This window comes from Canis lupus, chromosome 26 (genome assembly GCF_011100685.1).
Source record: "Canis lupus familiaris isolate Mischka breed German Shepherd chromosome 26, alternate assembly UU_Cfam_GSD_1.0, whole genome shotgun sequence".
NCBI classification, from domain to species: Eukaryota; Metazoa; Chordata; class Mammalia; order Carnivora; family Canidae; genus Canis; species Canis lupus.
This window is the reverse complement of record NC_049247.1, coordinates 7,562,576-7,584,351: the sequence shown is the minus strand read 5'-3', so window position 1 is coordinate 7,584,351 and position 21,776 is coordinate 7,562,576. Positions and strand designations below refer to the sequence as shown.

The 21,776-nt window shown below is 42.2% G+C and overlaps 1 protein-coding gene across 1 annotated transcript in view; it reads left to right on the top strand.

Moving 5' to 3' along the window:
• Positions 1–21,776, top strand: part of CFAP251 (cilia and flagella associated protein 251) — a 66,936-nt gene that overhangs the window by 21,017 nt on the left and 24,143 nt on the right. Inside the window, exons 9-18 of the mRNA XM_038574962.1 lie at positions 2,351–2,428; positions 3,825–3,875; positions 5,992–6,206; positions 8,286–8,480; positions 9,215–9,465; positions 9,822–9,973; positions 11,079–11,252; positions 12,488–12,672; positions 18,148–18,262; positions 19,102–19,265. Coding sequence (XP_038430890.1) covers positions 2,351–2,428; positions 3,825–3,875; positions 5,992–6,206; positions 8,286–8,480; positions 9,215–9,465; positions 9,822–9,973; positions 11,079–11,252; positions 12,488–12,672; positions 18,148–18,262; positions 19,102–19,265 — 1,580 coding nt within the window. The remainder of the gene's footprint in view (positions 1–2,350; positions 2,429–3,824; positions 3,876–5,991; positions 6,207–8,285; positions 8,481–9,214; positions 9,466–9,821; positions 9,974–11,078; positions 11,253–12,487; positions 12,673–18,147; positions 18,263–19,101; positions 19,266–21,776) is intronic.

Genomic DNA, 21,776 nt, shown 5'->3' with positions numbered 1-21,776 from the left:
CCCTGTTTGTGGCTGTTGAAAACAAAGGTGCATGAACTTTCATGCACCAATCTTTGTAAAGATATATGTTCTCATTTCTCTTGGTAATTATCTTTGCTTTTGAAGGCTGTTTTCCCAAACTATAGGACTGTAGGTTGGTAGTTATCTTCTTTCGTACTTTGAACATATTCCATTGTCTTCAGACTTTACACCATTTCTGTTCAGATGTCAACTATCAATCTTACTGTTTCCTCTTTTGAAACTTATGTATTTTTTCCCTCCCACCCCATTCTGACTACTTTTAAGATTTTCTGTTGGTTTTTAGCAGTTTTTGTTGGTGTGTCTGTATGTATATGGGTATACTGTTGATTTTTAAAAAACCCAAAACTGGGTACCTGGCTGACTCAATCAGTGGAGCACATGACTCTTGATCTTGGGTCTTGCATTTGAGCCCCACATTGGGTATAGAGATTACTTACGAAAAAGGGTAAATAAGTAAAAATTAAAAGTTTTTAAAAAACCGAAACATGTATTTTGGGGTTTTTTGAACTTGGGATGTCATGTCTTTCCTCAGTTTTGGAAAATCCTCCACCACTACCTTTCAAACATTACTTCTACCATATTTATTTCTTTCCTCTCTGTACTACAATTATGCATACATTAGATCCTTCTTGTCCTAAATGTCTTATATTGTCTTTTTTTTTTAAGATTTTATTTATTCATAGACAGAGGGGGGGGGGGGAGAAGCAGGCTCCACACAGGGAGCCTGACTGGGACTGGATCCTAGTCTCCAGGATCACACCCCAGTCTGCAGGTGGCGCCAAACCGCTGCGCCACCAGGGCTGCCCTCTTAAATTGTCTTGTCCATAGTTTCTGTTCTTTTTGTCTTTATCCTTCAGTTTGGATATTTTCTCCTATAGTTTATCTTCCTTCTCTACTGACTAATCATTTCTTCGGCTATATTAAATTTTCTGTTAAATCCTATTCTGAGGGTTTTTTAAAATCAATTTTTTCAGATCTAGAATTTCCATTTGATTCTTTTTAAAAATAGAATGATCTGCTGAGATTACTTGTCTTGCCCTCTACTTTCTTGCACATACTGACCATAGATAGTTATTGTCATGTCTGGGTGTGTCGATGTTACAACCACATCTCCCGATGTCTCTTTCTGCTAATTGCTTTCCCCCTCTGTTGTCCATCATTTGGATATGTCTCTTTCATGTGCCTGGTTATATTTTATTGAATGCCCAACATTGTGCTTTTAAAAGTATAGAAATAGGGATCCCTGGGTGGCGCAGCGGTTTGGCGCCTGCCTTTGGCCCGGGGCGCGATCCTGGAGACCCGGGATTGAATCCCACATCGGGCTCCCTGCATGGAGCCTGCTCCTCCCTCTGCCTGTGTCTCTGCCTCTCTGTCTCTCTCTGTGTGACTATCATGAATAAATAAATAAAATCTATAAAATAAAATAAAAGTATAGAAATAATTTGAGGCTCAGGATGATAACTTCCTCCAAGGAAGACTTACTATTGCTTCTTATCAAATCACGGGTTGTGGTGATTTGAGGTTGGTTTCCAGCCTTTGTGAGAGCTTGTCCACGCACTTGCTTTCATCACTTTTTCATCACCCCTCCCTGCCCCACAGGCCTTTGAGCTGCCCTGGAATTACTTCTCAAACATTGGCATTGGTCCTTTACATTCCTGGAGTAGGCAAGGACGAGGCAATGGGGTGGAAGTGGCAGGAATGGAACTTTAGACATCTTTCTGGAACCTGTCTTCCAGGGCTGCCTTCCAAAGCCCCTCCCATCCACACACCATGGCAGGGCACAGGTGAAGCCTCCCCAGGGATCTCCACTGTGTTGTTGCTGTTGTTTACCTTCTGTATTTTGTGGTTTCCTCACTTCCATAGGGTTGATTTTTGGGAAGGGAGCCAGGCAGCCCATGCTATTCACCATCTTGGAAGGAATCAGAAACTCTTTCCAGTATTTGGCATTCATTCCAAGTTCCCTTGTGGCCTTGTCAAATTTAGAAATGTTTATGCAGCAGTTTTTGTCCAAAAGGACACAGAGTAAAGGTTATTAGTGAATTTTGTGCTACTTTTGCTTGTTCCAATTTATAGATGAAAAATTGTAATAAATAAGACTAAATAAGAAAGGGAACACATTTGAAACCATTAATTTAACACTCGGTGTTTATATTCCTTTTTTTAGTGTTTATATTCCTAATGCTTATAAAATGCTATGTCTTTTCTGTTTTATATTTCTACTCAGCTATTTATTATAGTAAAAATATTATTTATTTTTAACATTTAGCTTAGCCAGAGAGAAACAGAAAATGTATTGTAATGTAATATATTTCCATACTTTATATTTCAGAACTACCTTACTTTTAATCCAACAAATAATAAAGAATTGGTGAGCAATAGTAAAACACAGGCAATTTATTATGTGTGGGTAAGTAGAAATATTTTGATTTGTCTTAAATGTAGGGACAAGTATATGTTCATTCCCTGAGTACAGATGTTTTGGCAATGTAGTAATATAGCATCTACTTAGGAAGCAATAAAAATGTATTAAAATGTTTTGATTTAATTATAGCATTTATTTTAGTCTCATTGGAAATTAGTATATTAAATCAGAAGCAGATAATTTAAATTCCATTTAATTTTTTTAAGTAACGAGGCTAATATTTATTTGAATGTATTTAATGTATTTAACAGGTCTAAAATACAGGGTTTTACAAGACCCGGCTTTATCCCCTTTTAGAAAGGGATTAGCAAACAGATCAGCAATATATATACTGACACAGGGCAGAAATCAGGAGATTAAAAAAACATCAAAAGTCAAACATAAAATTACCATATGACCCAGCAATTCGTAAATCCAAAAGAATTTAAAACAGACATTCAAATACTTACATACAAATGTTCATAGCAGCAGCATTATTTGTAATAACCAAAAGGTAGAAGCAAGCCAAATACCCATCAACTAATGAATGAATAAACAAAATGTGGTGCCTCCATGCAATGGAATATGACTCAACCATAAAAAGAATGAGGCACCGACACCTGCTACATGGATGAGCCTCATAAACATCATGGTCAATGAAAGAAGCCAGACACAATAAGCCACGTGCTCCATGATTCCATTGATATGAAACCCAGGCAGCAAAGTACAGATTGGTGATTGTCTAGGGCTAGGGGAGGGGCACGAATGATGGCTTAATGGAGAGGGTCTTCCTTTTGGGGTAATGAAAATGTCCTGGAACTAGACAGAAGTGATGGTTGCACAACATTATTAATGTATGAAATGTCACTGAATTGTACACTCTAAAATGATTAATGGTTGGGGGTACCTGGCTGACTCAGCTGGTGGAGCATGTGGCTCTTGGTCTCCGAGTGTGAGTTCAAGCCCCACCCAAGTTGGGTGTAGAGATTACTTAAAAATAAAATCTTTAAAAAGAAAATAAAATGATTAATAGTTAATTTTATGTTATGTGAATTTTACCTAAATGAAAAATGCAAAGCAAGAACAAAAACACTGATCCAATCACTAATTTTCAGGGTAGTCCTTATTTCTGGTACTGTAGCTTTTAATGCCTTATAAATGTAGCAATCAGATTTGCATTAACTACCATTTAAAGTCACAATCATTTGTGGCATTTTTTTTATGTACTTGCTTTTCTTTCGAATGTTTTCAGATGTTCCTGGAGGCAGTGGGTTCTCTTACCTATAGAAATTGCAAAGCTCTGACCCTGTTTAGATTAATTTGTTTTGATTTTGCGGTTATGTTCTACTTTTGGAAAACCAGGTCTTTTTTTAGTAGTAACTATTTTTTCTGTACTTATCAGTATGAAGAGAGAGATATACTTGCTCACAGTGCCCCACGTTTAACAGAAAAAGTGAGTATGCCTATTGCATTTTTGTGTGTCAGATTTTGTGGAGAGTAAATATGTATGTGTAAGCTTACTCACTTTGAGCTACTCTGTATATTTTGATATTAAACCATTGGGAAATCATTTGGCATTTTTACTTGGGTCCTTTACCATATTGAATTGTCAGCTGAAAATAATAGAACCATTGTTCAAAATAAAATATTATGGAAAAGGAAGTTGACTACCCTGAGAAAATATTCAAAAAGTGATGGCTTTACTAATGTATGTGTACATATAACAAAGAATGAAAATTAGTTTGGAGTGATGTAGTAAATAGTTGAACACAAGTGGATCTTTTTAGGCTACCCAATTTTCAAAGTAATAACATGATTTTGGGTATTTAGACGTTTTAGAGCTAGTTGAAAGACAGTGAGGCAGGTGTTGGAGGCAAGAGTTTATCTTGCCTGGTTGCCTGGAGCTGTCACATCTGATGTGGATCTCGGGTCCCGTCTCCTGCAGCATTTTCTGCATTTGACACTCATGTAGTCTGCCCTCAGTGGTGGTTTCTTCTGCTTCCTTCCTTCACTCTTGGTATGATTTATAGAAATTTCTTTTTAAGAGGATATGCCAAAAAAAAAAAAAAAAAAGATGAGAGAGATGAATATAAAAAGATTATTTCTATCTGCAAACTCTTTTTCATAAATCAAAGTTATCAAAAAAATAAAGTCAATTCTCATTATTTGTGGTAGTTATTTTTCATAAAATCCCCACAGACCTCAGTTAGTGAATACAAAATCATTGTTCCTAGGAGAATCCTTGTTCCTAGGATTAGGTTCCTATCAGCCTCTGGTCATAACAGTTTCACTAGGAGATAGATATATAACCTTGATTTCTGTATGTTTTTGTTTGAAGACATCATATTTAATACATAATATTGATTCATTAACATTAATGCACAGCCAACAGCTCTGGTACACATGTCTGAATGAAGTTTATCTAACTCAGGTATATTCTCTGGAAGATACATCATGGCCTTCTCATGCTTAGGAATGCTAGACAGCATTTCAGTACTGTGTTTGAGGCACCAACAAAAAGCACCTCAAAGAAGTGAACAACATGGCACTAAGACCCTGAAAAGGACAGGTGTTTACACTTTGAGAGCTGAAGTAAGAAGGTAGAGCATGTCCTTGATTGACCTCAGCTAGGAACGTGCACACAGGGAGAGCCAAATTTTTGCCACTCCGCACATCTACATGTCTGCAAACAATCATGGAAGTGCCACAAGGATTGATTTCAGGGTTATAAATAAATTTTAGTGAGTAGGTGAGTTTGCAAATACAGAATCCACAAATTAGAATTGACTGCAGTTTGAAATGATGAAAATGCCTTGCATGGAAACAGAGCAGCTCTTAAACCCTGATGCCCTTACTTGACCAATCATTGTTTTACTGACTCTCTTGTGTTCAAGGCAGAAGAGGTAAACCTTAGGGTCTTCTCTGTGTAGTTAGAGAACCGGGCAGCAAACTTGCTGTATCACAAGACAAATGGAGGAGTTTCTTTGATTTATTCATTCACTAAACATTCACTGAGGGGCTCCCGTAACCACTCTGGGTTCTTTCTACACTTTGTCTCCAAGACTGCCTAAGAAAGATGGCCCTAGTTCCTTATTGTATGTAGCAGAAATTTCATGAGGAGTCAGGGACATGTCTATGTACAGTGCTTAATTTCTACTGATGGGAAAATTGTTTATGGGAAAAGTTTATAAGACTGGGATAATTATTTTGTGATATCTTACAACTGGAGCATGCTTTTGCTTGCAACAGACATTAGTTTCTTTATCAGTTTCTGAAACCTCAGAGAAGTTGAACAGGTATCAACAAGTGATTAACCATTTTTCATTTGCTTTAAGCAAACAGTTTAATTAAGCCAGTACATAACCCTTCACTTTCTCCTAGCAAACCTGCAGAGGTTTAGAACTGCCTGCACCACGGCAATCCACGAGGGAGAGATTTCTTAGTGATTTAAAACATTTTAAAAATCTTTTTCCTACTGTATATCACTGTAATATATATGCTGCATTGATAAATGCTTTGTTTTATATTTATTACCAATGGTAACTTATAACCTGTCTTTTGAAATGCAGACATTCAACAAGCTTGTGGGAAAATTTAGCCAGACAGTCTTTCACTTGAATTTAACACAAATACTCTCAGCAACAATGGAAGGGAAGCTGGTTGTCTGGGACATACACCGCCCGTCATCATCTGCCTCCACCTCTGTGGGCTTTCCTCAAATCAAACCTTGTAAATTGGTTCATTTGCAGAAAGAGGGCATCACTGTTCTTACTACAGTTGATAGGTAATTAACTTAATTAAAAAGAAGTGGTCGATGATTACAAAAGTATATTAAAACCCTTTTGGATGTATACATGTATTTTGTAAATCCATAGAATATTTCTGGGGAAATTCATTATTAACTGGGAATGTTTGTTGCCTCTGGGAAGAGAACAGAGAATTAGGATCATGGGTGGGGGTAGATTCACCTCTTCTTATAGTCTCATTTGTACTAATTGGCTTGCTGCTGCTTTTTTTTTAATCATGGGCATGTATTACTTTTTAAAATCCCTTTGTGTTGGTGAAACAAAAAATAACTTGTTTTTTCCTTCCATACTAATTAGACTTATTTTGCATCCTGAATTTTACATACTTTAATTTAAAGAAAATAACGTGTATAGCTATATTATTTTTTCTGTTTACAAAATAACACCCATTATGAAAAGATGAAATACAGCAAAACTTTATAAAGTTCACTGACTTGAGAGGCTGTGGGGGCTCAGAGAGGATCTTTTAAAAGCCTTTGTCTCAGACAGAAAAGGATTCACATTCCGGATGCATTCCTTCCTTGCTGAGTGACTGGGGGAAAGAGACTTAACTTTTCTGACTCAATTTTTCCATCTGCAAAATGGGCATGACATCTCTCTCTCAGAGTGATTTCATGAGGATTTTGTAAGACAAGCCATGTAAAACTCACAGCACCTTTTCTGGCACAGGGGAGCTCTAGATGAAATAATCATTATTTGTATGTTAGAGAAGGTCCCAACAATGATGGAGGAAATTGCCTAATGACAAAGACCATGCCCATGTGGTTGGAGTCACTGTGCCATCTGTTTTCTAGGAACACTGCTTTCCTTTTCATTGATTTTAATCCAGGGAGCAGTGAAGTCCTGTCATGGCTTTACAAAGAGAAATGCAAATTGTCCTTACTCAGGGGTATGGAAAAGACAGTAGAGAATTGCAGTTGATGATGAATCAACAGTTGAGGGTTAGGGCCCATTGAAGACCGGGCCTGAGTTCCCCTCTCTCCATGTTAAATAAAACCCAGCCAGGACCAGGGAGCCCATGAAGGAGCTTGAAACTACTTGGCCTGTTTTGCTGCTTCTGTCCAGCAGAGGGCAGTGAAAGATGTTCCAGCCAATTACTCTGCCCACCTGCCTTCGTTTATTAATCAGAAACTACATTTAATCACTTTGCATATATAAGAGGAAATTCATCCCCCTACTTCTCCCCCCCTCCCCGCCCCGTGATTAGACTTATGTCAGAGGCTTTAAAAAAAAAAAGCCCACTTGGGATGGATCTGAAGACTGGAAAGAAAAGCCATTTTGTCACGCAGCACTGTCTTTGGCTGTGATGACTGGACAGGGTTTTACCACGGTTCTGACAGCAGTGTCTTCCAGTAAAGCGGCTTGTGTGCTATTGCCAAGCTGTGTGATTTCGGAGGGCTAGTAGATGGTCTCTGTTGTCATCTGTGGTCTCATGGCAGAGGCTGTAAATCACAGCCCACTGGCACTACACGTGGCTGCTCTGGGAAGGAAGGGATAGGAGAGCCAGTATGTACTTTGCATTAGGTACACCTGGATCCCTGCATCATGTAGCCACAGGGCCTGATAGGGTTGCCATGGATAAGTGTGTCCCCTGCGATATTTGGGACATACTTTTTTTTTTTTAAGATTTTTTATTTATTCTTAGAGACACAGAGAGTGAGAGAGAGGCAGAGACACAGGCAGAGGGAGAAGCAGGCTCCATGCAGGGAACCTGACGTGGGACTCGATCCCGGGTCTCCAGGATCACACCCGGGCTGCAGGCAGCTCTAAACCGCTGCACCACTGGGGCTGTTGGTACATACTTCTACAAAAAGATTACTCATTGTTTTTTAAAGATTTTATTTATTTGAGAGAGAGAGGGTATGAGTGAAGTGAGGGGCAGAGGGAGAAGCAGACTCCTTGCTGAGCAGGGAGCCCAACGTGGGGCAAAATCAGCCTCGTAGGACAGTATTAGACAGTATTAGGCGACGTTTTTACAACACCTGGAGCCCAGAGCCTGAGGCATTAGATGGTACTTACTACTGTTAGTTAACAAACGGGTGTTTTCTCCATTTCAGCTACATTGTCACAGGTGATATTAGAGGTAACATTAAGTTCTATGATCACAACCTGTCCATTGTTAACTGGTACAGCCACTTCAAACTCAGCTCCATAAGGACTCTGTCCTTTTCAAAGACTCCAGCGGCTCCACCCACCGAAAAATCAAACTATCCTCCAGACTGCACTCTAAAAGGTGACTTTTTTATTGTGAGGTAAGTTGTTAATAGATCTAGTCATTTGAATGGCTGAAAAATGATTGATGTCTTCTGTTAGTGGGCATGCAGTGGGATGTTCACCTTGTTCACTTGTTCTGTCCAAGATAGAACTGAATTTCCTCATCAGTCCTTGCAGATGAATCTCCACTTGCTGATTATAATCACTAGTCAGTCATTTTTTTTAATGAAGCATATTTTCATATTAAGAATCTTTAGCGACTGGAAGCTGGAAAGGGCTTATCTCTGAGCTCTAATCTCTGCTGTGTTTGGCGTCCTTTGCCGTAGCTTGGTGTCTGTCTTTCCTTGAAGCTGAGTTTGTCCTAGCGCTGCGGTTAAAGGCATTTGATAATTAATAGCCATAACATTTCAAGACTGAATTATCTGTGAGTCTGCTTAATTACCCTTGCAGTATTTGCAGGCACATCTGTATGTGTGCACCAAACTCCATATTTGCATACACAAATGAATATTTGCATGTGCAGATTAGCTAATTGTACAACTGACTGTCCATCTGCATACTTAATGACTCAATTTACATGTAGAAATGTGGGCTTTTTCACTTGCAAATGGAGGCTGTTGGGTATTGGTAGTATATTTTTGGAGATGTTGGGTTAATAATGTCACTAAATTACAGACGACAGAGGCGTTTCATGTGCAATTAGAAGCAGAATAGCTGGCATGCCCCATTCCCTGCAAACACTGATACTGTTTGGTCTCTCCTTGGCAAACAGGAATTTTATCATTGGAACATCTGATGCAACAGTGTACCACTTAACGACAGATGGGACCAAACTTGAGAAGTTATTCGTGGAACCCAAGGATGCCATTTGTGCCATCTCCTGCCACCCATATCAACCCCTCATCGCTATTGGGAGTTTCTGTGGGATGATCAAAGTGTGGGATTATGAAAAGAAAAAATACCTTTTCAGCAGGGTCTTCGAGAAGGGGCTTGGTGTCCAGAGTCTAACCTACAATCCTGAAGGTATTTTCATTTTATCAGCCTGTCTTAGGCTCCAAATTGAAAACAGACCCAAATGACTGTGCCATTGGCTGCAACAACTCCAAGAGGTTTCCCTTGACAGCACTCCCCCCCCCAGCAGACTAGATGAGACAGCTTGTCTCTCTGGGCCTTGCAGCTCTCCATGCCTAAGTAGCATCTGAGCACTCATCCCAGAGCCTCATGCTTTTCAGCTTGTTTCTCCTGCCAGGGTTCTTGTCTGTCCTGTTCATTGTTCATTGCTGTCTCCTCAGCGCCTAGAACACGGCCTGGCCTAGAGTCGATATTTTTTGAATGAATAAAGTCCTTTTCTAGCATTGTTCTCTGGATTATGATTTCAGGAGTCCTTCTTGGAGCTGGCTTCACTGAGGGGACAGTTTATATTCTTGATGCAATGTCCTTAGAAAACCAAATCCCAGAGCCTTTCAAATATTCCAGAACAAATGTGACTCACATCAGCTTCTCCCATGACTCCCAGTACATGGCAACCGCTGTAAGTGTTTCCACTGAGTGCTGTCCAGTGATCTGAGCAACCTTGTTTATGACCAAAAGGGAGAGAGGGCTGGAGAGGGGGTGGCAGGGATGGGAAGTGACTGCTAATGGATTCGGGGTTCTTTTTGGGGTTGTGAAAATGCTCTAAAATTGTGGTGGAGAGCCAGAGCTCTGTGAATATACTAAAAAAGCATGGTATTGTACACTTTCAAGGTGTGAATTGTGTGCAGTGTGAACTGTGTCCCCACAAAGCCACTATAGAGAGAGGAGGGACTCTCACTCGAAATGAGACCAGGCCTCAGGACTTGCAGACTGGGCTTCTGCCCTCCTGACAGCTCATTTCAGTGTGTTGGTTTCTGGACCCCTTTCTTGGTATCCATTCTTTCATCTTTCCCTTTGATTTTTAACAAGATGATATTCTCATTTATCTCAAAGCACAGTCTTCCCCTGGTATTTTGGATTCTGTTCCTTACCTCCGTGACTAGGGCTCTTAAGCTCAGCAAAGATTTTCTGAGACCTTTAACCTCTCCTTTCCAGCCAGCTTTCCTGGTCTGCAGTGTGCTCATCTTGCCTTGGTGTTCGGTGAGGGGGAAGATCCACTGCTTCCCCATCCCTTCTGCTCCCCCACCCCTGTCTGGTCCCTCCCCTCCTGCCCTGGTCTGTATGCTCCAAACCTCCACGCCCCTGCAACTGCTGACTCAGGTGTCGCCTTCCCTTCAGGCTGATCTTACACACTCTTCTACCCGGTTCACTCTCAGCCATGATGCTCTTTAGAACTCATACCTTTTTCATTTTGTGTCAAGGACAAAGGTCAAAGAGTCAGGGTTTCAGTTTTCCACACAGAATGAAGTAGGGACAAGAAAGAAAAGTAAGGCCACCAGTGTCAGGTAGAGGCTTTCTACCCACTCACTATTACCTTTGTGGATTATCTACTTTTAACTAATTTTCTCATCTGTAAAATTAGTGTTATTATTTGCTTGGATAGACTAAAATTTCTTTCTGGATAAAATATTCTAAAAGCAACATTAATATGAAAAACTATGGTGATGATTTTTAAGTTACAAAACTTAAAAAGAAATAACTTCTGCTCTTTTGCTCTGATTTAGGATGTGCATTTCACTGTGGCCGTTTACAAGGTGATAGTAAAAAATGGACACCGGGTCTGGGAATACCTGGCAAGGCTTCGATCTCATCGCAAAAGCATCCGCAGTCTCCTGTTTGGGGTTCAACTGGACAGCAATGAGCCGAGACTGTTAAGCCTTGGGAAAGATAGGCTCTTGGTGAGCTGTTCAGTGTCCATTTACTTTGTCACTGGGGCTGCGTGTGTTTCATTCTTGTGTCCCTGGTGTCTGGCATAGAACTGGGCCCATGGTCTGTGTGCTTGTTGACATAAACAAATGTACAATGAGGTAGCATAAACCTCCTTGCATTGACACTTGGTCTCAAGGATGTGCAAACGTAATATTCCTTTCAGTAGAAACTGTTCTTGGAATTTTGAATTTGGGTCTTGTCCCTGGCTCGTGATCTGTGGTCCCTTCCTTTCCCATGATGCTGGGCAGCAGTCACAGCTCCTTGTTAGCCACACAACCATGAGGGTCGATCACCAGTACACTGCCACCTACACCCACACGACCATTCTGTTTGTCATTTTCAGTCCAGAGTTCAATAAATTACACAGCATAGTCAGCATTTTGTTATAAAATAGGCTTCGTGGTAGATGATTTTGTCCAACTGTAGGCTCATGTCAGTATTCTGAGCATATTTAGTGTGGGCCAGTTAGGCTATAGTGTTCCATGGGTTAGGTGTATTAAATACATTTTTGACTTAATGATATTTTAAACTTAAAACGGGTTTATTGGAATGTAACCCCATCATGAAGCAAAGAAGATCTGTATCTATCCATCTTAACTTCCTTTCTTGCTCCCTCCCTTTCTTCCATCCGCTTCTCTCCTTTACAATGGCCGGCCATCCATCCATTCATTATGGTCTGGCTGCCAAACATACACATGGGTGAAATTCAGCAAGCTGCTAATTTATGACTGTCAAGTGCTGAGATTTATATATGAATTAGTTCATATCCTCAAAGAGTTCCCAAGATAATGGTAAGGGAAAGAGTATAATATAACTGAAAGTTCAGGTTTTGGACTCAGTTGGACCTTAATTTGAATTCTCACCCTACTACTTCTTAGCTCTGTGGCCTTGGGCAAGCCACTGAACCTCTCTGAACATCTGTTTTCTAATGTGTAAATTAGAAACCTCTCTGAACATCTGGTTTCTAATCTGTCATACAACAGTATGACTTGGCAGGGCAGGCATGAGTATTAAGCGGCATCATGTTTTTAGAGCACTTAGCTCATTGTCTTTGCTCAGAAGGAATGCGCCATAATGGCAGCTTATTAGGAGTGAGGGTCTAAGCAAGTCTTAGGAGGACCAATGCTGTCTCTCCCAGAATAGGACTATTGACTGACTTCATTTGGCTCAGTCCTCATGTGTGTCTATCTGGGCTCCTCTGCAGATTGAGTATAATCTTCTTAGGAGCCGCAAAGACAACCTGGAAGTCTTGGACATTCACCGAACCGACCAGGGCAACTATCCCACCTGTATGGTCTGGTACCCACCACTCACCAAGGAACTCTTCCTGCTCGTTTGCAACAGTGGCTACAAAGTGAAACTTTTTAATTCTATCACAAAAATGTGCAGGTAAGCAAGAGGAGCTTCCTGCTGATGTGATGCATAAATCACTTTCTCCACCCCTTGTTTATTTTAAGTTCCAACTTACAGACCTGCGAGCAGCTTGGCTACCTTTGCTATCACTCACTATGCAGAGGAGGAAACCAAGGCACAGAAAAGTTGAGTAATTCTCCCCCAGGGTCACATGGCTGGGAAGTTGCCAGAGGCAGGATACAAATCCAGAGCCCTTGCTTCTGAGCCCAACATTGCATGGAGATGAGGAACCCAGAGCTTAGTGCCTAAGGCTCAGTGAAGGAACCTGGAAAGTTACTGACACTTTATAAACTCTCCTGTCTTTCCCTATGGATAAAAAAATATATTTTCTTTCTTTTTTAAAAAATATTTTATTTATTCATGAGAGACATACAGAGAGAGGCAGAAACATAAACAGAGGGAGAGGGAGGCTCCCCTGTGGGGAGCCTGATGTGGGACGATCCCAGGACCCCAGATCATGACCTGAGCCAAAGGCAGACACTCACCACTGAGCAACCTAGGTGCGCCAAAAATATATTTTCACTTGAAGACTACCAATCATGCAGTTTTTTAAAAAAGGATTATTTTTTAAAGTAATCTCCATACCCATTGTGGGGCTCAAACTCAACCGCCAACCAGGTGCCCCTACTTGTGCAATTTTCCTTATTTTTGGTTCCTAAAGGAGTTTTAAGTTTACCTGATGGCATTCATGTGTTCACTCACTAAGTATTTACCCAGCCCCTACCTGAGCCAGGTTCTGTCCGAGGTGCTGAAGGTAGGGATGAAAACAGCAATGTTCCTGATGCCATGAATTTGCATCTTGGTAGAGGAGTAGAGTTCGCGGGAGAGGCTGGGCTGGAGGTCCACATTTGAGGCCAGGAGCACACGGTGTTTTAAAGCCATGAGAGAGGAGCACTTAGGTGGCTCAGTGGTTGAGCATCTGCCTGGGCTCAGGGTGTGATCCCAGGGTCCTGGGATCGAGCCCTGCATTGGGCTCCCTGTGGGGAGCCTGCTTCTCCCTCTACCTATGTCTCTGCTTCTCTCTGTGTGTCTCCTGTGTCTCTCATGAACAAATAAATAAAATCTAAAAAAAAGAATAATAAAGCTATGAGAGAAGAGAAAATTCTAGAGGGGAAAAGCGTGTAGAGGTGCACCAAAGGACCAAGCCCAGGGCACCCAAAGCTCAGCATCTCAGAGCAGCAGCTCCTCCATCCTGAAATAGGTCTGTGTCTATGGTTGGCCCTTGTGCTGCTAGGCCTGGGGCCCCCAGGGTTTGCTCCCCATGATAGATACAGATTAGGGTGCACCATTCCTGCACCAGGGCTCTGCATTCATCTTCAACAACCCCACCCCCACCCCCAAGTAGTGTCCCACTGAGGCTCAGAGAGGTGACAGAACTTGCTGCTCAGGATAAGGTGGCACTTAACCCTTGAGCCTAGTCCTGACTCTGTCCTCCACATGACACCGCTGGACCCTGGTGCAGCCCTGGCTATGGGGTCAGTCAGCCCTAGAGCGCATCCCCATTCTGCCTGTGGTTTGGCTGCCTTGAAGGTACTGAGGCTAGAGAAACAGAGGTGAGAATGCATTAGTGACCTCACCTGAGAGAAGGAAATAAGAAGCCAATGGCAGCTGGCCCCATGCTTGAGAATGATCAGCGTTTGGAAATGTCTCTCAGGAAGATAGATCCTCGGAGGCCAGGATCACCCAAGATGGTCATCATCTTCTTCTTTTTAAAAACATTTGTTCCCAGAAGGGTACAAGGAAAAATGACTATGAAATGCCATGTCATGTGTCAGGAACAGGAGAGAAATCCAGCACAATTTTTAAAAAAAATATTAAGACAGGGCAGCCCCGGTGGCTCAGCGGTTTAGCGCTGCCTGCAGCCCAGGGTGTGATCCTGGAGACCCGGGATCGAGTCCCACATCGGGCTCCTTGCATGGAACCTGCTTCTCCCTCTGCCTGTGTCTCTGCCTCTCTCTGTGTGTCTCTCATGAATAAATAAATAAAATGTTAAAAAAAAATAAAAATAAAAATAAAAAATATTAAGACACTGGGAAGGAGGCATTTGAAAGAAATGGGTAGAAAAGAAATTTTAGGAAGATCTCAGAATCTTCGTACATCATCTTTAATGGGCACAAACTTTTTGGACATGGTATATTCCATATCCAAGTCCTGAATAAATCTGAGTTCACCATATGCAAGTCCTGAGTAAATCTGAGTTCATCCTACATTGGGGATGGAGGGCCCACCCAGGCTCTAAATTCCTGCTGACAGTTACTAAGCAGGGACTTCGAGCCACACAGTTTAGAGCTTCTGCCACTGACAATTGGAAATTAGCATAAGGCATCTTTTTATTTTCATTAAAAGTTTTTTTTTCATAAAGTGTCTTTAAAAAAATAATTTATCGGGGCAGCCCGGGTGGCTCAGCGGTTTAACACCACCTTCGGCCCGGGGTGTGATCCTGGAGACCCGGGATCGAGTTCCCATATCGGGCTCCCTGCACGAAGCCTGCTTCTCCCTCTGCCTGTGTTTGTGCCCCTCTCTCTCTCTGTGTCTCTCATGAATAAATAAATAAAATCTTAAAAAATAATTTATCAAAGTGAAATTTGATAACATAAAAACTAATCATTTTAGAAGAACCTGGGTGGTTCTGTTGGTTAGGTATCTGACTCTTGATTTTGAGATTGTGGGATCGAGTCATGCAAGGGGCTCTCTGCACTCAGTAAGGAGGCTGCTTGAGATTTTCTTTCTCCCTGTCCCTCTGCCTCTCCACCCATGCACTCTCTCTCTCTCAAATAAATAACTAAAATCTTTTTAAAAAACACTAATCATTTTAAAGTCAACAGATCAGTGGCATTTAATGCATTAACAATGTTAAGCAATCAACACCTGTATCTAGTTCCAGAACATCTCCATCATTCCCAAGTAAAGCTCCTTTGCATAAAGCATCTTTTAAGTTGTAGGAATAACAAAGCCTCATAACTGTAGCTTAGCTGGGAAGGAATTGCATTTTCATGATAAATCCAAAACAATTTTAAAATGCACTTAAAATATTTAGAACTTGAAAAGATAGCTCACAGGAAAAAGCCAATAAACCTATGAGCAGATGTTCACTAGTGTATCAGAGATGCAAATGAAAACAAGACATCGTCTTTCACGAGTCAGATTAGCAAAATAAAAATGATTGACATGGCACAGTGCTGGCAAAGGTATAAGTGGGCAGGTACTCTCACTGGCTGCTAGGAGGACATGGAAACTGGGGAGTCCCTTTTGGGAGAGCAATTTGCTCCTCCCTGCTAAATTGGATCATGTCCTCTGACGTCTAGGAATGTAGCCCACAGACGTCCTCACACAGTATGCCAAGACGTAAGTAAAAGGATGTCTTGCTCGAAAATATTTTCAAAAATGGAAACAAGCCAGATGTCCATTAATAGGGGATTAGTTAAATGATGGCTTAGTACTACACTGAAACATGATGCTGCTTTTAGAAAAGAAAAAGTAAGCTCCTGTGTGTAATGTGGGAATATCTCTAGGACATAATATATTTTCATATAAAATTACATTTCTATAATTTATCTAATTTTTAAAAGATTTTGTTTATTTGAGAGAGAGAACGAGAGAGTGAGCAGGATCGGAAGAGGGGCAGAGGGAGAGAGAGAAGCAGACTCCCTGCTGAGCAGGGAATCCAATGTAGGACTGGATCCCAGGATTCCAGGATCATGACCTGAGCCAAAGAAAGGCAGACACTTAACTGACTGAGCCACCAGGTGCCCTAATTTATCTAATTTTCACCTAAAACTATAATTATCTAGGTTAGAATATACAAAAGAAATTCTCGAGTCCTAGACACCAAACTGTTACCCACAATTATCTGGGGATAAAGGGTGCAGCAATGTGGGGATCTAGGTAGGTTATCTATCTTATGCATGTCTACATGTGTGAAATTGTTCACAATGAATATGTACTACTTGTTCAATGAGAAACAAAAGATAATAGCTTTATGAAATTGTTGGATACATGTTTAACAATGCTATGTGACAGTTACATGGCTCCTACTATGTGCCAGAAGTGGTTCTGTGTGCTGTTTATTAGCCTACCTAATGTTTCCCACGGTCTCCTGAGGTAGGCAGACTATTTTGACTTTTTTTTGGGGGGGTGGGTTTTTCTGTTTTATAATGTAAATTAAGATATAATTTACATATCATAAATTTACCACATTCCCATGGCTTTTACTATATTCATCAAGTTGTGCAACCATCACCACTACCTGATTCAAGAATATTTCCATCACCTCAAACAACCCCCCCAAACCCATTGGCAGTCACTCCCCTTCCCCCCACTCCTGCCCCACTCTTGGCAACCACCCAGCTCTGTTCTATCTCTGTGGATTTGTCTATTCTGGATATTTCATGTAAGTGGAATCATAGGATATGTGACTTTTTGTGTCTGGCTTCTTTCACTCAGCAGGATGTCTTCAGAGTTAGTCCCTAGGTCTAGTGTGTGTCAGTTTTTCATTCCTTTTTTATGGCCAGGTCATAGTCCATTGTAGAGACATACCCTCTTTATCCATTCACCCGTTGTCAGACATTTCTGGCATCTCTGTTTGGGGCTGTTGTGAACATCTGTGTGTAGGTTTCTGTGCAGAGACCTCATCATGGAATAGCCACGTCACACAGTAACTCTGTTTAACCATTTGAGAAGCCGCCAGACTATTTCCCAAAGCAGTGCCACAGGCTCACGTTGCCACCAGCAGTGTGTGGCAGTTCCACATTCACTGCAGCCTTGCCCCTCTTTAAGGGTCCAAGCTGGGTTTCAAACCAGAGTCTGCCCCTAGCCATGTCTCCCTGCCTTCTGTCCTGAAGCTCCTGTTTTGCTAGCTTTAGGGAAGGTATTGCTCTGGGCTTAGGGTAATGTCCCATAACCTCACCTTGGATCAGATTAAAGAAGTCTGACTATTGCTGGGGTATGATTCACGACCATTTGCTTCCTGGACAGGACAGTGTTTTGAAAGTCTGTGTGTTGCACTTGGACCTGAATGTCAGGTGTCTGGAGCCATGGATGGCACCTCATTCCGCTCTCTTGACCTGCTGCCGGGAAAGGGGTGTTTTCCTACGTCCTGCCAATGCATGTCACTTCCTCACCACGTTTTTTTGTCCCTTGTTCCTGTACACATTCTTGAGGCATAATGTTCTCTTTACTCAGCTGTCGAGGAGGAAAGTCAAAGCCTCCACCACGAAAAGCATTCTTCACAATCAGACTTTCCCTGGAGCATTTACTGTTTGGAGCTGTTGCCCCTTATTTATGGCAGCTGTTAGCAGAGGTTGAGAGAGAGGTTCCTACCTGAGTGACAGGACAGGAAATTGGGAATGCAACATGTGCATGGTATTATGAAAGGTAGCTAGTCATGAAACCTACTTCAGATTTGTGGAATAATAATAATAAAAAAAAGTGTTTCTTTTTTTCCTCCTGCAGAAAGACACTTCTTGGGCCAGTGTTTGGTTCTCCCATTGAGCAGATACAAATCCTTCCAGTGAAAACCACTTTGGAACTGCAGAAACGCTACATGGTGTTTATTAACAGAGACAAGGTATCAGCCTTTGCTCTCTGCCTCTGTGAGATGACTCTGTGTGTTTTGAGTAGCAGTCAGCTCCAAGTAGGATAAGACTCAAGGATGCTGGGTGTCATAGCCAAGCCTAGCTACTTCTGTCCCCGTGAATAGTGATACTGAAAATTGCCATAAATAAGTGAAAATTGGGTCTTAGGAAGCATTTCGGAGTAGAGTTACTGAATTTTTTTGTACTCCCATGAAGACAGCAAAGGATTTTTTTCCTTCTGATTTATTTATATGGAAAAATCTTTTTTAAAAAATTTTATTTATTTGAAAGAGAGAGAGAGAGCATGTGAGCAGGATGAGGGGCAGAGGGAGAAGCAGATTCCCCGCTGAGCAGAGACACCCCCCCCCCCGCAACTCCATGTGGGGCTCAATCCCAGGACCCTGGGCCTGAGCCAAAGGCAAATGCTTAACTCACTGAGCCACCCCAGCACCCCTACATGGAAAAATCTTATAAAGACATGCAACTAGTTACACTTCATTCTACAGTTAATAATCTTTCAATAATAATATTGAAAAGCATAAAATCATAGGATTCCAAATTATTCTGGAAAACCTTGGATGTAAAGACAGGTGAAAGCTTACTTCCTGTGTCTCTACCAGAACCTGGCATCTCTCTCTTCGGGACCCACCCCACAGGGGTCAGTGTCTGTGAAGCCCAGGCCATGTGAAATGGATCTCTCACACACACAGGTAGTTCCAGATGCACAGGTGTTTCCAGGAAACAGCACTGGAACTGACATGTAAACATGCCAGGCCCTAACCTGGGGCCCAGTTTTCTGACTCTGAATTTCCAATTACATGTTCCCCTCCAGGTTGGACTTCAGATCTTACCAGTTGATGGCAATCCACATAAAACATCTGCTATCGTATGCCACCCAAGTGGGGTGGCAGGAATGGCCCTTTCCTACGACGGCTGCTATGCCTTCACGGCTGGAGGACAGGATCGGTCGGTGGTGCAGTGGGAAGTCAATGTAAGGTATGTGATGAGTGAGAAGCTCAGCCCTGCACAGAAGGTCAAGTGCAGACCCTCTTTTTTTAACCAACAACAGCAGGCCTGGCCTTCAGGTTGCTCCCTGTGACATGTCTATGTTCATGTGCGGATGAAAGGTTATTTTTTTTTAAGATTATTTATTTATTCATGAGAGACAGAGAGAGAGAGGCAGAGACATAGGCAGAGGGAGAAGCAGGCTTTCCGCCAGAAGCCTGATGCAGGACTTTATCCAGGACCCCAGGATTACGCCCTGAGCCGAAGGCAGATGCTCAACCACTGAGCCACCCAGGCGTCCCCGGACGAAAGGTTATTATTCTGCTTCAGGGACTGATGGAATTTGCAGTGAAGGCAGTGTGATTCCACCTCATTCTCGTGAGGCCCCTGAAATACTTCCTGCTCTGTCATCTGCAAATTCACACCAGCTAGAAAGAGCTTGCCCAAATCTCTGAAGCATGGGTAACAGCAAGCATAAGAGTATTATATGAAACATGGTTTCCAGTCTGCTTTTCTGACCCACCAGCCCTGAGCTGTGAGACCCTCTGCTTTGGGTGAGGCTGGAGAGGTCCAGGGTCGAGCGTTGGGAAATCCTCAGACTTTGAGGTCAAAGAGGCATGGGTTTGACTGTGGGGCCTACTTTCTGCTGACTGTGAGTCCTCAGGCATGTTTCTTAACATCTCTGATATTCAGAATCCTTGTCTGTGAAATGGGGGGAAAGGAGGATAAAAATGGGGACTCTTAGAGGATCCTTGTAAAGATTGAATAGCACAGAGCTAGGGGCTCAGTACATGAACTATTTTCTCTCTTATATTCTCTTATTAAAGAGCTTTACTAGGAAAGGGGGCAAGTGCTACAGCAATTCTCTCATCTACTGGAATTCAGTGAGCTGCCACAGGCAGAGCCAGTTGCCATCCCTGAGCCCTTCTCCCAGCCCCTGCCTTTCAGGCAGAGTCATGTTCAAGAGCTGGGCACAGACAGCTCAAAGGCACCTTCCTTCTTAAAGAATCCTTTAATTCATGTGCCAAGTGCACGTCTCTCTTACAGCAGACATGGAAGCTTCTTCTCTTAACCAGAATATGAGCAAAAACAGCCAGGTAAATCTGCTTTGGATCCACACTGGTTTCAGGCTGCAGTTACAACTCTGACCTTCACCTCTGCCTTCAGCTCAAAGAGCAGATCTTGGGAATTTGGGACTTTAGAAACTGGAGGTGAGCTCTCACATTGAAAAGCACTTCCCAATTGTGCACCCAGAATGAGCTGCTTGATTCCTTGACAGCCTGTCTATTACCTGGAACAGCAGGAACAGGCAACACCCTGGTGACAGGACAAAATCTCCTTTTGATTTTTGTCCTCTTCTCGATAATTATGGTAGAGATTAAAGGAAAAAAAAAAAGGTACCTGCTTTCCAGTGGCTTTCCTGTGCCTGGCCAGAGTCCAGGCTTCTAAGAATTTCAATTTAATCTGTTGTGGGGACAAAGGATCATTATAAACTAATTAGCACTTCATTGCTGCTTCTCGTGTTCAGTGCTTCAGTAATGGAAAGAAATGTAACAACCCTAAACAAGTAAACAAACAAAATTCCCTGCTGGTCTACCTATGGCGAGTCGCAGGGTGAAATTAAGATGCTGAATTCTTTAAAAAAAATTAAAAAAAAAAAAAGATGCTGAATTCTCTCATGTTCCCAGGATTTTCATCCATGTACTCCTGGGCCCAGGTACGCTCGCTGCAGCACATTGACTTTCTCCCTGGCATGCCCCTCCCTCCCTTGCATCTTGTCCTAGGGTTCATTCCACATACACTCAGCCTTTACCCCATCTTGGCTGGTATGCCCCTCTTCTCCTGTTTTTAAATCCCCCATTACTTTCTTTTTTAAAAGAGATTATGTATTCATTAGAGACACAGAGAGAGATGCAGAGACATAGGTAGAGGGAGAAGTGGGCTCCCTATGGGGAGCCCAATGCTGGAATTGATCCCAGGACCCTGGGATCATGATCTGAGCCAAAGGCAGACGCTCAACCACTGAGCCACCCAGGTGCCCCTCCCCCATTACTTTCTGATGCTCAATCTCACAGCCACCTGTAGTCCTGCCACCATGCTCAGACTAGAGCAGATAAGACCCAAGTTCAAATACCACATTTCCTGCCTGCCTATTGTATGACTTCAGGCTAGTCCCTTAACTTCTGAGTCTCAGTTTCTCCGTCTGTTAAGTAGGAATATCATCACTGTTTTGAGAGTAAAGATTACCACCATTGCTGTTCCTCCCCACTGCCTCCAGCCCCTAGGAAGCACTTGCTAAGCACTTACTCTGTGTTACAGTACTCAATGCTTCTCCTGATTGAGCTCATTTCCCGGAAGCACTGTATGGATATCTTGGCACACAATAGGTTTTCAATAAATATACTTCTCCTTTGTGCCCTAATGACCCCACTCTTTTTGCTGTAAGCATTAGAAACCCCGCTTAAGCACAATGGGGAATTTATGAGACAGTCATGGGCATCT